Source organism: Leptidea sinapis, chromosome 23 (genome assembly GCF_905404315.1).
Source record: "Leptidea sinapis chromosome 23, ilLepSina1.1, whole genome shotgun sequence".
NCBI classification, from domain to species: domain Eukaryota; kingdom Metazoa; phylum Arthropoda; class Insecta; order Lepidoptera; family Pieridae; genus Leptidea; species Leptidea sinapis.
In genome coordinates this window covers 7,840,701-7,860,918 of record NC_066287.1, presented here as the reverse complement: position 1 = coordinate 7,860,918, position 20,218 = coordinate 7,840,701, and the positions used below count along the sequence as shown (strand labels likewise).

Below are 20,218 nucleotides of genomic sequence, written 5' to 3'. Positions count from 1 at the left end.
TAAATAAAAAAAACGCGGGAAACGTTATACGTCCGAACAAACCATTCGTAAGCAAAATGTCTATTTGTAAACATTTTTCATATTCTTGGTTTACGCTTAGTTATAACTTTATGGCAATTTTATTTGTAACGCCGTAACAGTTTGTTGCCAAGTTATTGCGCTTATAAAATATTTAATTATGTGCACAAACTAAACTACCATTTACTTTAAACTAAACTATTATTAATGAACTAAAACAAATTACTAGTATCATTGTTGAGTAGTGTTGAATAATAGTTTGTGCTATTCAATGCTTTAAACAGCGTATTTTTCATTTTAAATTGTACTGCATTTTGTTAAGGTTCCGTAGCCAAAAAACGGAACGCTTATGGATTCGTCATGTCTGTCTGTCCGTCCGTGAACTAGTAGAAGTGGCATCGTGTCATTTTACTATGGAAACCGATGTCGCCAAACTCACACATTAATCTATTAAATATGTAATACACACACTTAATTCCTGATTTATGATAGGCCTAAATTCACAATCACAAAAATTTACATCAATTTCGAACTTAATACAATTAGGCTAAGCTCATATTCTTAAAGTGATTATGACAACCTTAGAACTTTTTCTTTAATTGCGAAAAATAACATATAAAAACTTGCAGTAAAAGGAACTCTGTAACCATAGATTACACCTCTGTCAAAATACCTAGTGTTGTACGAAAATGAATAAACATATCGATAAGTTAGTGAAAACTAGAAATGATGTAATCAGGGTTTATAAAGTATATTAGCGATAGAGTACGTCAAAAGCTAAAATAATAATAGGTCAATAATTAGCTCAAATCAAATAAAATCAAGACAGCGTAGTCATCGTAAGTTACAGTATCACTACTATATTTATCTGGGAAGCAATACACGCATAACACATAGTTTTTTAAGCTATTGCATAGCTTCTATCGCGGGCCTTGAGCGTGGAGACTGAATCCAGAAATTCCGTAACGAAAATAACCTAACACTTACTTACTAGATGTATATAGATATTTCGCCACTGTCATTACAGTTGCCGTGGAACAGCGGTTATCACCTATGCTTTTTGTGCAAAAGGTCCCAGGTTCGAGCCTGGGGTACGTCTTGATTTTTTTTAATTTCTTTTTTTATCACGTTTTTTTAATTTTTATTATTATGACAAGCATTTTTATTTAGTTTTACCTGTCCCGTTGTCTGTCTGTAATCAAATATTGCAAGTTAAATTTTACTCACTTCCCGATTGCTTCTTTTTAAATTAATTTAATTAAAAAAAATACTGCATAAATAAAATAAATAAATAATTGCATAAGTTAATAAAAAATGCTTTGTAATAGCTTTACCGCGACAGTCCCCGAGTGCCACACGTCTTTTTTTAGTATTCATCGCTATTCTGTATAAACCCAGGGGCCGGTAAGACATGAGTTTTTATAAACCGTACTGCTTCCATACGTAATGCGCGTGCGGAAAGAACATTTCATAAAAATAGAAATAAACTTTTCGATATATTTTGTTGCACATGTAAAAAATAATTACATGAACATAAATAATATAAGCACACTGCGTCCACGAAATCGTCGTCCATCTCCTTTGTTATCTACCAACATACTGTGGAGAAAAGATTTTGCGAAGCATGTATGGCAGGTGCGCCAAAGGTGTGTACAAAGTCGTCGAAGAAGTGTGCAAATAAGTGGACATATGTCTGGCGCCGGTATCACACATACTTGTTAAATAATAATTAACTGTACCTAAGAGACAATTAAGGGGGGTCAGGTTGGCGCAGTAAGGTCCTCGAATGGCGACCACCTACTGGTAGGTGCAGTGTTGGTAGGCCCCCCACAAGTTGCACCGACGGTCTGGTCAAGATCGCCGAAGTAGGTTGGATGAGAGCAGCGCAGGACCAATCGTCATGGCGATCTAAGGGGGAGTTCTTTGTCCAGTAGTGGACGTCTTCCGCCTGAAATGATGATGATGATGAAGAGACAATTAAAACTATTGATTTGAATTCATCGTAGTCTCTCTTGTACACAATTACCACAGCCATAATATTACATTTTGCTTACATACCCCCATATCGCATGATGCATGGAAAAGAGCAATACCTACATTAATACAATTTATAAAGATAAAATTTATTTCGATAAAATTATATCGATATGTACATGCATGCACTTGTTGAGTAGCAAGATATTTCTATTGTTTACATTAATTATTCTACCATAAGTTACATCGATTAAACGTAAAGGTAAATGAACCATACGTCGTAATATTATGGTTCATTTTTAATTGTATATCTTGCGCAACACATAAAAAATATTAATTGAATATAAATTGGAAAACTATGATTTCTGATTTTAAGAAATCCATCCGTTGGGCATATTTTTATTACGGCTATGATTTCTACAGTCAAAAATGGCACAATTAGGCATATTTGCATTTTTTTAAAAGATAATTATGCTTCGCTTGACATCAAACGACTGGTCTCACTTGAGCCTCGAGTAAGTACATTTGTACACAATAGTGGCGACAGGGTAACGCCCACATGCCACTTCCACTAGTTTTTTCTGTTCCGTGGTATTTATACTGGTCAGTGGTTCTGGATTTTTGTCCTCAACTAATCGTCTAAGAGCTAGCAACTTTTTTGAGAGAGAATTTCAGTTAGGCCAGTTTTTAGATATCATATCTCTCACACTGTTCCGGACGTGATATGGACTATCTGGCTGGCGGAAGTGGTTGCGTTCATCAGTGCGCATCCTACCCGTACAGGTAAATTATCGATTTTTTAAATCATTTTAAGAAGGTTTTTTTATTTTTTATTATTTTTATTGAACTTTCTACAACGTAAATCTAGTATTGCCAGTCATTTTTATTGCTGTTTAAACTGTTCCAGACGCTAATTTCGAACTAAAAAAAATCTTTTTCAAAATAATTCATTATGGCTGAAATTTTTTTGTAATATTATTTAAGAATCTAAAAACTTAAAATGATGAAGAATTGCTGAATGAGACATTTAAGTTCTTAGAAAAGTTAATTTATCATATTTAAGGAGCTCGTGATTCTTGGAACGTCAATGAAGTTCGGTTTAATCTGTTCTCACACTTAAAATTAAATAAGTCATTTATTTCTTGCTTTTACAAAGTTTTTTAAATATAGTAAGTACCTAAATTAATTGATATATACTATGAGATTAATATCTAATTATAAGTAAATTTGTTAGCAAGAACCCCGGATTGGGTAAAGGCCTCCTCCAAAGATGCCCACGCGTCTCTATCCTGTGCTACGTCTATCCAGTTAGGGCCAGCTGTCCGTCTGAGGTCGTCTTCCCATCTGGTTAGTGGTCTCCCTCGGCTTCTCTTGCCCGCTGGGCCGCTCCAAGATGTTATCATCGCAGTCCATCTCTGGTCTGTACATCTCGCGACATGGCCAGCCCATTTCCATTTTAGTTTTAATGCAAAAGTTAGAGCGTCGGTCGCATTGGTGGTTTTTCTTATTTTAGTATGTTTTACTTTATCAATCTTTCTTATGTTGAGCATACTCCTCTCTAGCCCCCTTTGACAGGTCCTGATTTTATTTGTGGCTTTAGAGGAGAACTTTCACGTCTGGCACCCATACGTCAGGCATGGTAAGAGACTCGAGTTCATAACTTTTGTTTTGATGTCTGTGGGCATATTACTTTTGAAAATTTCTTTTAGGTTCCAATATTTATTTCATGTTGATTGAACCCTTCTTTCTATTTCAAGTATTTCGCTGTTTTTGGCAAAACTTAGCAATTTTCCCAAGTATATGTATTTCTCAACATGTTCTAGTGGTTCTCCATTGATTATTATAGGGTTTTTCCAGCTGTTGTTAGTCATTATCTTGGTTTTTTTAGGTTCATCTCAAGTCCAACCTTGGCACTGGCATGGTGTAGAGACACTATCATGTGTTGCATCTGGCTGGCCGTCTCTGACAGAAGTATTAGGTCGTCTGCGAACCTAAGATGACTTAAATATTCACCTTTTATATAGAGTCCTAGTCTGTGAAAATGATATTTTCCAGGATTGATATAAACAGTATTGGGGAAATGGGGTCCCCCTGTCTTATTCCTCTTTTTATGGGAAAACGAGGGCCGGTGGACTCAAGTTTGATCCTTCCTACGTTGTTGTTGTATACACTTTGGACAGTTTTTATATATACTTCTTCAACTCCTTGCTCTGCCAAGCTTTCCCATATGCTGTTGTGCGAAACGGTGTCGAATGCTTTTTGGTAGTCAATAAATGTTATATATAGAGTTCTCTGCTGTTCTTGGTATTTTTCTATTATTGACTCTATTGTGTGGATGTGGTCAATTGTTGAAAACCCTTTTCTAAAGCCCGCTTGTTGTACAGGTTGTTTTGTTTCTAGTGTTTTACTTATTCGTTTATTAATAATTGTAGAGAACAATTTGTAGAGACTAGATTTCAATTTCAAACACTTATCGGTCTAAAAAATCAGATGATAATTTTGAAAAAAAATTTCGTAACTTTGATCCATCAAGCCTACCACCATGCAAAAGTGAATTGTATCAGCATTTACTGCTAGTTCGTGACGTTACAAAGTTTTGGAGAAATGCTCATTTAAAACACCCGACATCTCTATCACCTCAAGCTTCCGGCTGGACCATAAATGACGATATATATGATTTTGTCTGGTTTGTTGGAGAGCAATTGCCATCATTAGTTGCCGACATTATTATTAAAGGTAAAAATTAAATACAAATAAATTTCTTTGCCGAAAGATTATTAAATTTTTCATTCTTTTACAGATAATAACTTATTACAAGACTATGACAACCCAAAAGACGATGTTGACAATGAAAATGACAGCAGTGATGAAGATGATTATGATTATCAAGATGCCTCCGTTTTTTGTGATACAATTATCAATTAAAAAATATAATTTTTGTTTATTTTCATACTTGAGATTGATTATTATCTTAATTTTGTTCAACAATAAATAATTATTTTGATACTACATTCATCCACACATTTATTCAATAATTTTTAATTCTTTCTCTGTAATTTATTCGACAACTACTTTTAGACCAAGCAAAATGATACCACATCACTTTCTACTTTTAAATCGGTCGGACTGAAGGTTTAACAACCAAACACCAACAAAAGGTTTTTATTGTTTGGCAAATTAATTTTAAGTGTTTAGATACAAAAATAATATAATAAAAAATTTCAGCCATACTGAATTATTTTGATTTTTTTTTAATTCGAATTGTCTGGAACAGTTTAAACAGCAATAAAAATGTCTGGCAATATTAGATTTATGTTGTAGAAAGTTCAATAAAAATAAAAAAATCTTAAAATGATTTAAAAAATCGATAATTTACCTGTACGGGTAGGATGCGCACTGATGAACGCAACCACTTCTGCCAGCCAGATAGTCCATATGACGTCCGGAACAGTGAGAGAGATAGGATATCTAAAAACTGGCCTACCTGAAAGGCTTGTTTTCCTGACGTTGCTAGCTCTCGTACTATAAGATCCTCACGTTTAATGGAAAAATATAACACACGTCAAATTTGACAAAACAGTGCCTTTTTACTCTTTACAAATAATTCGGTGTTGCTCATTTTAAATATTGTTTTTCTTGTTATAAAAAATGCGATATTAACATAAATAGAGGCATGATATCGGCTTTTTAAATAATGTTTTGCGGCTGTGACGATAAGGAACAGTTTACCACTGAACATGACGCATTTCCCAGCAGTGGCCAACTATGGGGAATGATGGCTACCATTCTTATCACCGTCGCAGGCTGGGTTTTTTATATAAAGGTAGATTTGCTTGAATTACTAATATTCTTGAAATTTTCAAAGATTAACGATATCATTTATTGTTTAAGTCAGGCACAAAGATGCTTCTTTTACGGAAGACAAACGTGTCACCTGATGGTATATGATCACCGCAGCACATACTCTTGTAACACCAAATGAATCACAAGAGCGTTGCCGACCTTATAAAGCGTCGAATAAACGAACATATGAATTGGAGAACCGAAACCACATTGGTACGTCAGCGGTTCAAGCTATTGCGACGCAGAGCTTTTTAATAACTTAAATTTATACTGCAGTAGTAAATTGACGGTGTTCCAGTGGGTCCGTATCTGATTGTCGCTTCATTGTAACTAAAAACGGTATGGCTTTGACTCGTTCACCGAAATCTAGCTTCGCACCACACGCCGAACACTCTTACACTTAGATAAGTGGGAGGCTCTTTTGCACACGATGCCGGCTAGATTATGGGAACCATAACGGCGCCTATTTTTGCCGTGAAGCAGTAATATTTAAACATTACTAATGTGTCTCGGTCTGAAGGGCGCCGTAGCTAGTGAAATTACTTCGCAAATGAGAATTAAAATCTTAAGTCTCAAGGTGACGAGCGCAATTGTAGTGAAAAGCACAAAACTTTCGACGTTCACAGCTATCACAGTATTTAAACGTATAAATTATCTAAGCTCTTACCATAATGACTTGCATGTGTCCTATATACTGATCTCAGGGTACTATGTTCTATGTAGAACTACTAACACTGTGGTGCTGTGTCTGATGTGCGGAGTTTTCGGATCGATATGATTTTAGTGAATTTCCAATAGTATGTGAGGAATTTGTAGGTCTGTACGAATGTCCCGCGATTCTTTTGGAACAGAGGGAGAGCACTCATGGTGGCGGTGATGATTTTGTGCTGCTATTTCATAAAAAGTTTCTGCTTCGTTCCAATGATGGAAAAAGCGAAATTGAAATCTACTTTCGTACATAATGTAATTGTATAATTATGAATTTCCCACTCGACTATGTCAAATTGGCTTTGAAGAAGCTGGGCGTCATAAATAGAGCACGGCAATACTTCATGCCGGCCCACATTCTAGTGCTCTATAAAGCGCAGGTCCGGTCACATATCGAGTATTGCTGTCATCTCTGGTCTGGCGCATCCCAGTATCAGCTCGATCCATTTGACCGCGTGCAACGCAGAGCAGCTCAAATTATCGAGGACCCAGTGCTCTGTGAACGGCTGGATCACTTGGCGTTCCGTAGAGACGTCGCTTCATTTTGTGTTTTCTACCGCATTTATCACGAGGAGTCTTCCGAAGAGCTGTTTCACCTGATTCTTGCCGCCGAATTCCATCTCCGCACGACACGCCACAAATTAGGATAGCATCCCCACCATCTGGATGTACTGACCACACTGTGGAGTACCGACAGTAGTACTCCACAGTGCGGTCTTCAAGGAGCTTTCTTCCACGAACTACAAAGCTATGGAATGAGCTTCCTTGTGCGGTGTTTCCGGGACGATACGACATGGGTACCTTCAAACAAAGCGCGTACACCTTCCTGCCGGCAACGCTCCTGTGATTCCTCTGGTTTTGCAAGAGAATGTGGGCGGCGGTGATCACATAACACCAGGTGTACGGGTACGCTCGTTTGTCCTCCATTTCCATAAAAAATTTAAAAGAATCTACTTTTTACCACACTTTTGGAGTCGGGAGATCACCGCTAGGCTATTACATGCAACAAATATAAAAAAAAGCCTGCCCGAGCTTTTTGACTTTTATATTTCTCAGAGCTGAAGTAGGTATTTCTTTTCCAAATGGCAGGTCGATATTGACTCTACATTCCTAATTGGTTGCGTTATCCAATTACTTTCGTTTAACACACGGAAAGAAACTTAATACAGGTGAATATTTTAAAAAATACCAGTGTAGGTATGTGTATATATGTAAATACCAGTGTGGCCACCTGCCAGGTGTAGGTAGTATTTCACAGGTCAGTCGTAAATAATCAAACAATGGAATTCATAATATTTTGTGTATCCACGAGTAAAGTTGAACCAAGTAAAATACTATCAAGTTGATGCTGAAAGTATTTCAACCTAATCACCTTTTCTTTCAGTTAATAAAAAAAACAGCAATTCAACAGTATACAGAACAATGTCCAGATATTACTGTTCGCCGACGGAGACATCGATAGCAAGATTCCAAGTTGCATTTAAATATCTAAATTAATAAAGAAAAGAAAAAACTATAAAGAATTTATATTTAATTTATTCAGTCCAAATAAACTATCTCAAATTAACAAGAATTTTAAACAAGATATAAGTAAATTCCAATATAATTTTAACATATAAAAATTTTCCTTAAGGGGCCATAAATAACATCACACGAATTTCATGATATTATGACACCTCCCCGGTCTGTCATAGCTGGTCACAATAATTATTGTGAGACCCTAGTGAGATACCACATATTTCGTAACATTTAGAAATTTATGTTTAAACAAACAGTTTAAACAGTTACGAATTTTATTATATTTCCACTTGCTGACCCAGCAAACGTTGTATTGCCGATATTAAAATCTGTGTGTGGACCACCCTTGACCAGACCTACCCAATATGCACTCAAAATTTCATGAGAATCGGGGTCAAGCCGTTTCGGAGGAGTTCAATGTTTAACACCATGACACGAGAATTTTATATATTAGATTTAAATTCTTTTTCAATAATATCAACATTAAATCAAGAAAAAGGCATGAAAATTAGCAAAGTATAAAAAATATATATATATAATTAAATTTGGAAGTTTGGTAAATATGCAATTTAAATTTTGTGTTCTAATACTTCAGCCGCGTCTGCTGCGCCGAGTTTTCGTGTTTGTCAACACAAAAACATGTTTTATAAACAGATTAGGGATGTGGTTTAACAGTTTTGTTAAATAAAACATCTTAACATGTTTACCGCGAGAAATAGATAACATCACCACAGGGAAATTAAACATTATTTGTTACCGTTCACTAAATGAAGACGTAGCTATCATTCGCAAGTAGCTAGCGATAATTCTATTTGGTTTGTTTGCGATGTGAAAAAAAATACTTCGTTTTTTATACAACTGATAACAGAAAGACCGGTTCTTGGGGATGTTACATTGTTAGATCATAAAAATATATACAAAGAGCTGGATGTACTTCGTCGGAACTCATTTTTGAAATGAACCAAAAACGTACACAGAAACAAGTGCAGCGGTCAGACTGTTTTGCTAACATGTTTTGTCAAAAAATTGGGTCAGCAGACCCGGCTTTAGATATAAGATATTAATATTGAAAAAATGTGACGTCACAAAATTTTGGTCCTCTCCCCACACCCTTGTCACACACTATCACTTTACGTCGTCCCCTTCCTTACCGTGTGACGTGATTTATGCCTGGCCCCACTAGTACTTAAACATAATATGGCCTCACTTAACAAGTATTGTTTAAAAAATAATCTTTATCATTGATCTTGCCACAGTCCTGCAGCAGATACTTGTGTTGGTCGTCGACGTTCCCCCTCTTCAGCAGATAGATGAGTATGTACTGGTAGGGAAACACGGGAACGTTGTGGTGGAAGAAAAATCGAAGCTTCACTCGCTCTATGATTTTCATGTCGACGAAACAGTAATCGGCCGAGCAGCAACTTCCTGGCGTTCTACAGATGAAAAATAACTTTAATTCTATTAACACTCACATCTCACATCTTTTGCTCTTAATAGTGATTTTCATTATTATAACACTAGAAATAAGAGATTGCTTGTAACTAATTCTAGTAGGCTTCATAAGATACATAACAGCTTTAAGGGTAAATGTATACACTTCTATAATAAAGTCCCAGCCACAGTTCAGGCATTATCTATAAATAAATTTAAATGTTTTATAAAAAAATGGCTCTGTCGTAAATCCTATTACTCCACTGCTGAATATCTAAATGATCGGACAGCCTGGGACTAGATTATGATTATTTTATAGCGATAGAAATATGGATGGGCATTGTAATGGACGGGCGTATCAATTACCATCAGCTGAACGTCCTGCTCGTCACGTCCCTTGTTAAAAAAAATAGCTCTAGAAAGGTCTAATAGAGCTGTGCAACATCAATCACCACCACAGACTTAAAATATACTAGCGTAAAGACGACCTTACATTCCGACAAATCGTGATCAATTTTGATTTATCAATGTGTGTGTTGGCTAGCTTAATATTGAAGATACTGAATTTTATAATAATTGTGAAAACTAGTACGAATATATATATTTTATTTATTTTTCTATTTGTTAAGGAAACAAACAGATACATCACTATAGTAAAAAAATAAGTTGTATAAAAATAACAGCATATCCAAACTTAAATTGGAAATCCAAAAGTGCACATTAAGTTAAATTTGGAATAAAATCGAATCATCTGCGTTTAAAAAAAAACAAGATGGCCTACAGTAGTGATTTTCGAAAGGAAACCTTCTCTGCTTAATTCTGAAAATAGTGACAAAAAAAAATTAAGTCGTTCGCTGTACCACACCGTTTTTTTCAACCACAGACTAATGGACGTCTACAATAAAGAATTTTTTATGAACTTTTTTTATATTAATACGTATTCGACAACATAAAAAAAGTATCAGGATTATTCATTAGTGACTCAGCTTTATTTATTGATGTGCTTTTTTAATGTGTAAGAGTATAGAAAAAAAAATGCAGTTGAAAGAGTGGAAATCGTGTGACCTTGACAGGTCAGTTATAAAGCACAACCTCGCCGCTTCGCGTTCGAGGCGTGCAATTACAATATTGGATATATCCTAGAATAGTTTCACTGAGAACACAAAATACTACAATTTTACAGATATATTATAGTAATTAATAGAAGGAATATTAGTGAAACTTACTTGCTAACATTATTTCGTTTACATAAAATGTTGTTTTGCACTTGCAGAGCATCACGTATGTCTATATATATATTGTACCTTTCGTATTAGCGTGACTTGCATTAAAACGTTTTGATTTGAATTCAAAGCGTGCCTGACTGTTTACGATATGCGATTCAAAATAGGTCACAGTTACATGAGATTCGCTTTCGTTTTCTATCTAGTGTCTCCAATGGGGGTGGACATAGCTGTTATTAATGTTGACACAATAATAGTAGGCTTTGGTATGGCCTTTTTTCTTTCATGCTTTACTTGACTATACGCATTACGCTACTATAACTATTTTACGTAAGTGGTTATGTCAAAAATAGATAAAAAATCCATAGACTAGGTAATAGAAGCTCTGTGAATGACTGGATCACTTGGCGTTGCGTAGAGACGTCACTTGATTGTGTGACTTCTACAGCATTTATCACGGGGAGTGTTCTGAAGAGCTGTTTTACCTGATTCCTGCCGCCAAATTCCACCTTCGCACGACACGCCACAAATTATCATAGCATCCCCACCATCTGGATGTGTGGCGGGGTCCTCCACAGTGCGGTTTTCAAGGAGCTTGCTTCCACATAGTACAAAGGTGTGGAATGAGCTTCCTTGTGTCGTGTTTCCAGATACGGCATGGGTACCTTCAAAAAAAGCGCGTAGACCTTCCTTAAAGGCCGGCAACGCTCCTGTGATTCCCCTGGTGCTGCAAGAGAATGTGGGCGGCGGTGATCACTTAACTCCAGGTGACCCGTACGCTCGTTTGTCCTCCTTTTCCATAAAAAAAAAAAACAAAACTAACCTCGGATCGTAAGTGATCGGTTTCGCCTTCAATGTTTTGAATATCATTTGATAATACTGCCTGTATTTCTTCTTCATAATGAGCACAATCTGTTTCCCTTCGAACGGGAATCTCGAGTGTTTCTCCTGCAACTCCCGATGCCAGAAGATGGCGGCCTTCGCAACCTCTACGCTTGTGTTGTCTATTTCCATAATCTTCGGGTGTTTAATCCATTCGTACATACTTTCCTTAAATTATAATAGAATTATTACAATTACGATATATATATATCTATCTATCATGCTTAGAATCATGTCCGTTCCGTGAAAAAATAAATATTTCAATTCAAATAAATTACAGTGTATTTGAGACATAAAAAGGTAACATTTTATAATAGTTGAAAGTGTAGTGATTTTTTTTTTTGGTAAAAGAAAGAAAAAACCAAAAACTTGGTTTTTTGAATTTTACACATAAACTTTGAGGTTATGTGAAAAAAGTGTGAAATAGAAGTTGTAGATCTTTTTGTTTTCTTTCAACTTTTTACTTTGCTTTCAACTTTTGCCATAGGACTTGTAGTTGTGACACAAACCGTTTTTTACCCTAAAACACCCCCCCTTTTCCACGTGACCTCAGATCGTCCGTAATTTATTTTACCTTTCACTTTTGTTATATTCTCGTCCTTTTCCAATGGGAAACCCATCCAACTATTATTTTTATTGGTTTCAAAAATTATCGACCCTGGTCTGTATGTATTACAGGTAACTATGAAGGAGACCACACCAGTATTGACGAATAAATAAAAGTTTTTTATAAAAATATAGTCACCTTAAATTTTGAAGCCTTGTATGCAAAGTAGTACTTTTGTATGCCATAGTCTTTATATTTAGTTTTGGCTTTAATTTTGTGTTTGTAATGTATAATGTGAAGGATTCCAGGGTATGAGTGTTGCATAACTGTTTTATGATGGAGCCATAAGACGACATAAAGTCTTACATAAAGATCAAATCTAATATAATATCTATATATTTGAAGCAGATAAAATTTAAAAACAATATAATTCTTTGTTTAAAAAGGCTACAGAATTAAACACCACGATATGATAAAGCCACTGTCACAGAACAAAATTGTATTTAAATAATGCAATCATGATTGACAAAAATTAATCTTAATTAAACTTTTTTGCATGCTGATTTTAATTAACCATAATTTATCAGAGAATACCATAAATTTAAGATTTAGAAAGTATTTGACACGGAAAAAGAATTTCATTTCAAAATTTTACAGGTTTATTGCACATACAGTAAGTAATAAGTCTTAACACATTTTTTTTCTCACCTGTAAGTACTTTTTACATCGGAAACTGTCATATATGAAGCTGATATGCAACAACCACTTGCCAGTTGCCAGTGAGCATACCATCATGCCGGAGAAGGTATCATTTGGCATCACTGATATGAAGTGTGTTGCCAACATTTCCATTTTGGTGTTTTCAGCTACCACACCACCAAGCTCATTTATCATGGCTGTAATTCTGTCCCGATCCTGAAATATAGCATTCAAATATCATAAAATTATACCAAATTGAAAGGAACCCTTCAGGAATCACATTTTATTTTTTATTCCAATAGAATTGCAAAAATGTTGCAAGATTTTGAAAAATTTTTCACATTTTTTAATAATATAAAAATAAAACCACTCAAACAGACTCAATTTACATTTTTAAAACAAAATTTATATTTTATTATGAATATTTGAGAAATTGGTGTGGTCTCCTTCAAACTTGAGAAATTTTTATGTACCTTCATTTTTTGTAATTGTTCACTTTGTTTGTTTTGCATGCTTAGTCATAGAAACCTAAGGTAATATTAGGTTATATTGTATATTTATGTAAAATTCTCATGTAAGTGATTTATATGTTAAATCTTATTAATAAATTAATTATGAGAATAAATATCTTTAAACCGATATTTAGTAATCATGTACATACATGTATAGATTCTGATAGCATGAAGATTTTCTTATCACATGCACAAATCAAGGTTTGCTTCATCTTCCAGGAGTCTTCTGAAGTTCCACTAGGAGAGCCATAGTCACTATCTATAAAACAAACATTCACTTAATTCACCTTGACAATAGATAATCATAAATATTGAATTATATCAAATAATAATTTAAATGAATGATTAAATGACACATAATATACTCGGGATGATGAATGATAATTGGCTAGATTTGATAAGATAGAACAAATTTTAGAAAAATATAATATATCACACATAGCCCTACGTCACCAACGTAGGGCTTTTACTAAAAACAAGCTCTAAATGAGAATCAGATTATTCAAGCTAATTTTTAAATTGTAGCAGACAGACTCTTCGAGAGCATAGAGTAGATTTTTTACAGATTTAACCATTATTAAATATTAAAAGTCACAGAAACTCATCCATTGGTACCCGAGATGAGAGTTGCTAAAAGAAAGAGAGGCAGACAGATACTAAGGTGGGAAGATGACATAAAGAAGGTTGCTGGACCAGTTTGGAGTAGAGAAGCGCGGGAGAGAGAGCACTGGAAGGTCCTAAAGGAGGCCTATGTCAGTGGACAAGCTAGATATATTGTTAAAAAATAGAGGAAATAAAAAAATAAACATATTACTACATAACTAATATCTGGAAATAAAGGCTATCTTTCTATCTTTATCTTTAAATATTAATTAAAGGCCTGACTCTTTGACTGAATAAGCAAAGAGATACTTGATAAGACCGGTTGAAAGTTACCCATGACATTATTTTAGGTAAATAGGTTATGAACCAGAGTGTATACAACCTTAGATCATCTATACATCTAGATAGATTATGGCAGCTGTGAAAATGTCGAAAAAATATGAGTTACGAATTAATTCTTTTGCCGTAAGGGCCAGGGTGTAGTTCTTCATGTGCAGCAGTGGCAGAAACGGGTAGTTGAAGGTACCAGGTTAGCAGCTTTCAGCAACGCCCAGAACTAGCGTGTTCCTGTTGGGTAACCAGAAAGCTGCTCTCCGATTGATGACAAGCTTCAACTAAGCAGGTGATTTGCAATTTAAATAATCTGGAGGCACAGTTATATTTCCTATTTAGAGCTTTGCAGTTCAGATCCTTTGTGCCCAGTGCGGCAACCCAGCTTCATTACACCTGTTTGTTGCAGCAGAAGGTGCTTTAACTGACACATTGAACCAGAGCTGTTACATCTGCGTTATGGTAACATTAAATATGTATTGCTTGGTTGAGTTATCTGCTCCAATACAAGGCCGAATAGTGAAGGAAGATTAACATAACATAAAAGATAAGGAGAATACCTGAAATCACTTCTGGAATTGTGGCTTGAATACGGCTTGTAACCTCCATTTTTGAATTTATGGGACTATAATCAGAGCCTTTCTTCTTGAGCTTATAATTCTGTATATATTTTTTAAATGGCAAGTAAACGGCAGTCTTTGCTTTACCATTTTCTATAAATTTCTTAAAGCTCACTTTTTTTGGAGTACTTTGTCGGCTAAAAGATCTGAAATATTCAAAAAATATATTGATTAAAAAAAGAATTATCTTAAAGCCAAGAAGATGTTAAATAAAATTTTATATCTATTATGGTAACAGAAAATGGAGTGAAGCATTACTGAATCCCAGAAATATTAATATGAATATTGCATAAAAAGTTATTTACATAAGTTCTATGTTAGTATCTTGAAAAGCATTGTTGAAGTCCCCAGGCATGCCAACATATCCATGTATGACTCACTCATTCCCGAGCTTAGAGAAGAAATTTTTAATAGGGCTTGCTGTTATTGTGGGCTTGTCTTCGATCTTCTTACACTCAATTTCCTGATAAATATCTTCAATAGACCAACCGATTTGACGTCTAATCGCTTTCGGTTTTCGTATTTTTTCAATCATAGGCGCAAAGTCAACACAATCAATACCTGGATCACTTAAAGAATCTTCTACTTTAAAGTGTACAACTTTGAGATGCTCTAAATACTTCAATTTATCAGCGAACATTTCATGGCACACCGGGCACACAAAATGATGTAGTTTGACGTTAGTTGTACATCTATTCAAATGTACAACATATTCATCAAACTGATCATACATTTCATCACATAAAACACATGAGACTCTAATGTACTCAGGTATACTATGATATGTGAGTTGTGTGTTATCTACCGATGTGTTTAAGTCAGGCTTTCTAATATCAGAAGCAACTAAAGTCTCATTGCTACTAGATCTTTGTAAATTATTGTTTTCTATTGTACAAGTAACATGGCATCTGTGAGCTCCTTTATTACTATAGGATTCGCTGCAGTAAAGACATTTAATAGAGTCAATATCACTATCTGTTTCATCACTAATATCATAGTATGTACTGCCTTGTGAATTTTGTGATGAATCCTTAACAATATTTTCATCATTATCCTCCTGAATGGAAGCATATTCGGAATGTAAATAAAATTCTTGATCACAGATATTGTAGTCTGTAGCAGCGGGCTTGTCAATTTCTGAAAATTAAATAAATAGAATCCAAACAAATTGCAAGTACATATTTATTTCTTAATTCTGTAATCAACTGTACTGTACCAGGAAATTTCCGTAATAATACATCAATCCTTTCGCATTGCTGTTTGAACAAGTATGCAGTGCTTAAGTTCTCGATGCAAGTTGTGCACACTTTATCAGGCAATCCATCACCCTCTGATATCTGAAAGATTTTGTATTTAAATTAATATAAAATGGAATCCAGTAGTGCATCAAGTATGATATGACATGGGTTCAAAAAAGGCGTCCTCTCAACTAAAGGGCAAGCTAAGCTCCTGTGATCCCTCTGGTTTTGCAGTAGAAAGTGAACAGTGAACAAAAACATTGGGTGAGCGGTACGCTGACTGTCCTTCCCTTCCATGAAAAATAGTAGACGTTATCATTAGTTATGTTGTTTTTGTTTACATTATTTCGCACTTTACAGCACTAGAATTACCGACAGTTACATATACTTTAAAATAATAATGATTTGAAGCTAGCGGGGTTCCATAAATGCGCTAACATTATTAAAATACATACCTTTACACTAGTAAAAGACATCACCATATCCGATAACCTGATAGAATCATCCTTTTCGTATATAGAACAAAAATCCCCAATTTTGAGACACAATCGACACTTGTTAAATGACATTTTAGCATGTTATATTACACAAAATAAATAATTATAATAGTTTACACTGAAAGTACCACTACACTCAGTAACATGGTAAATAAAAATTCTAAATAGTTTAAAAGTTCAAATTAAGTTTTCAAATCGCGTTAATTGGCTACACAACTAGTAGCCAGTACTCAGTAGGTTTGTTTAAATAAAATAACGGTATAATATCGACTATCGATTATTGTGTTTGTTTACAAAAAAACAAATGTCAAATTATTGCCAACAAGACATATATCTTTTTTTTTCAATTCAATTCAATTTTTGTGATATGGCGTGTGGCTGCACCAGTCGGGCGCAAATTATTTCGCCCAATGTCGAGTGGAATTGAAGAGACTCGTTATGAATGGAAATTTTGTATGAATTTAATTTGGATTATAGTGGCAGGTTTTTTTGAGTATGCTGTTATTGTATATGGTTAGTTTCTAGCCTGGAACAACACAATATTATACAAAATACACTCTATATTACATATTTACAGCTTAATATTATTATATTTCACATATTTACATAAAAAATTACAATATGGACTAAACACAGACGTTAACAAACATTCAACGTTTACTGGACGGGTAAATTTCGGTGGCAGAACGTCATAAAGGGGATGTAGAAGTTCAGGACAGGAAAATACTATATCAGATACAGTACCGTTGTCCAAGCCACATTCACACAAGGAGTGATCTTTAACTCAGATCTTGTGCAGGTGGACAGGTGTGCTGTAATGACCAAGACGTAGGCGACATATTGTGGAGGTAACCCATCTGTCTGCATATCTATGAGAAAAAAACCATGGACGTATATCTGGTTGGACTGAGCCATAGAATTTCCTTTAACCAATTTTGATTCATTCCAGTATGTATTCCAGGACTTGTCGAGATAAGTTTTAGAAAGAGCGCTCAGATTTTAGGAACTATTTTTATAATGTTCATAAGAACCCATTTGTATAGCAGATTTAGCACAAGAGTCAACTGTTTCATTGCCTGCAATGCCAGAATGACCTGGAATCCAGACAAGTGTTAAGTCTATTCCATTTTGATGACAGGAAAATAGAGCCTCCCTAATCTGAAGAATGATTGGATGTCTTGACTTACTCCGGAATGGGTTTTCCTTGATGGATGATAAACAACTAAGGGAGTCAGTAAAAATAACAGTTTGATTCAGGTTATGGGAGCGGGTAAACAGGATTGCTTCTAATAACGCAACAGCCTCTCCTGTAAACAACGAGACTCAGGAGGACATTTGAATTGTAAAATGACTTTAAAGCTGGGGACCTAGCAGGCTGCGCCAACACAACTTTGCTGAGACATCTTTGAAGCATCAGTGTAGATAAGAAGGTGATTTGACCAATTCTAACGAACTAAGCATTGAAATTTCGAATTAGTATCGGGGGCTCCTTTGACCAAACCAAGATCAGTAACGACGGAAAGATTGAAAACCAGGGCTTTATATGATGTGGAGAATAGAGGACTCATCGATAAAGATAACAAGGGATGAGGGAGATTGGTAAACGCGATTGCGTGGGCTAAGGACTTGAGATAGCTGGTCCAATTTGGTCCACAATGAGTGGGAGGAAAGCTGTAACATTTTGCTGACAAACCGGTCACATAGGTATTGCCGTCGGAGATGTAAAGGAGGATCAACACATTCGACTTGTAGAGCGTTAGTGGGGGAAGACTTCATTGCACCCAGAATAATTCTGAGGCAACGATATTGAATTTTATTTAACTTCTCAGACACTGTTTTTTTAAGGGGTCTAAAACAAATGAACAGTAATCAATATAGCTACGAACTAAAGCATTATATAAGAGTTTGAGGGAGTAGGCATGAGCACCCCACCATACTCCCGCTACTGCGCGTAGAACATTGATGCCCTTTTCACATTTATTAATTACATATTCGGTATGAGCCAATCCGTTCAGTCTGTAATCAAGTATAACTCCAAGCAACTTTGCCTTATCTACCAAGTTGATGAGTTGGTCCTCATAGTAAAAGCAAAAGGTAGGGATTTCCCTACATCTATAAAAAGTCTTCCGAATTCTGTTGATCATATATTTTAAAGTGTACTTTCTAAATATATTTATAGCATTAGTATTATATTGTAAATAATGTATGGTACCTAATGTATTTTATCTGTGAATAATAGTTTTCGTTAAATTATTTGTTTGTTCTATTCTATTCTATTCTTTCTAGTGGCTTCTGTGGAAGGGGCACCACAACTCGCCAATGTCACGTTTCAGTAGACCAACAAGCTTAGAGTGTGTCATTTGATCGGTGTAAACGAATTTATAAGTGATTATAGTAATGACCGGTGCCCAGAATCAAAACAGATTTATTTTCTTATTATACCTGAAACAAATATACATGCTGTTAGATTATAATGGACAAACACTGATAATATTACTTATTAAAATATTTATTGTGTTAGTTATAACTTAATATTATTCTGTTTAATATATTTACATAAAGTATTTACAAAAGGAGTGAAAACAAAGGTGAGGAGGAATTTCATGGAGGTGGGGCGGGGGATTTCAGGAGGTATAAAGTTGTACAAGGAAGACTTCATTAAAGGGCAATTAAATAATAAATTTCCCTCATCAAGTCCACAGTCACATAGAGAATGGTCTCTAATTCTTAATTTGGCTAGGAATACTGGAGTGCAAGAGTGGTTTAAGCGTAACCGGCAAACTGTTGATATTATTGATTTATTGGGGAATCTAAATTTCGAGAACCACGGTTTTAAAGGCATTACAGGTTGTATATCACCATAAAAGACGCCTTTAGCAGTTTTGGAAACCTGCCAGATGTTTGACCACCTCTCAAACATATTTATTTTCAAGGTGGAGCACAAGTCATGAGAGAAGATTTGAGAATGTTGTTGGGAACCTGTATGAGCAGCTGACCTGGCACAAGCATCAGCATTTTCACTGCCGATTATACCTGCATGGCCTGGTATCCATGCTAGAACTATGTTGATGTTGAGATCATAGCACTCTTTCAAGTTTTCTCTTATCTTAAGTATAATTGGAATCCTACTTTTTGAGCGAAATGGATTTGAGAGGATGGATTGAAGGCAGCTTTTGGAGTCTGATAATATAATAGAATTGTTTAGGCCATGGGACTTAATAAATAAAATAGCTTCAAGTATAGCAATTTCTTCCCCTGTGAATACCGAAGTGACAGTTGGGCAGCTATAACTTAAACAATTCTTGCACATCCATACTGCAACATCAACTGGGCTCATGTGTGTTTTAGAAGCATCAGTGAAAATCTTATTCCAATTTTGGAAATCTGAATGCATAACATGAGAAAATGTTTTGTTAGCTTCTATGGTGACCTTATTAATGCCCATATCTAAAATTATTAAGGGATGGAAGGTGAGTGCATGGAAAGGCATTGAGAATAGGAGTAATTTCGAAAGTTCAAAAAAGGGGTTAGGGAGTTGAAAGTACAATAGGTAACTATGGGCAAGACATGATCTC

General features: G+C 35.2%; 1 protein-coding gene across 2 annotated transcripts; it reads right to left on the bottom strand.

Moving 5' to 3' along the window:
* Positions 1 to 8,055: 8,055 nt before the first annotated feature.
* LOC126971164 (uncharacterized) lies at positions 8,056 to 16,913 on the bottom strand. Of its 2 annotated transcripts, XM_050817329.1 has the most exons (8): positions 16,602 to 16,913; positions 16,125 to 16,245; positions 15,289 to 16,045; positions 14,849 to 15,054; positions 13,505 to 13,614; positions 12,853 to 13,059; positions 11,539 to 11,765; positions 8,056 to 9,494 (listed from the first exon to the last, which is right to left on the bottom strand). In XM_050817329.1, exons 1-8 carry the CDS (start codon positions 16,713 to 16,715, stop codon positions 9,269 to 9,271), a joined length of 1,968 nt encoding a protein of 655 aa, XP_050673286.1. In that variant the 5' UTR covers positions 16,716 to 16,913; the 3' UTR covers positions 8,056 to 9,268. The 2 variants fall into 2 exon arrangements, with proteins under 2 accessions (XP_050673286.1, XP_050673287.1); XM_050817330.1 differs by lacking the exons at positions 8,056 to 9,494; positions 11,539 to 11,765; positions 12,853 to 13,059; positions 13,505 to 13,614 and having other exon boundaries at positions 14,909 to 15,054; positions 15,214 to 16,045.
* Positions 16,914 to 20,218: the final 3,305 nt, after the last annotated feature.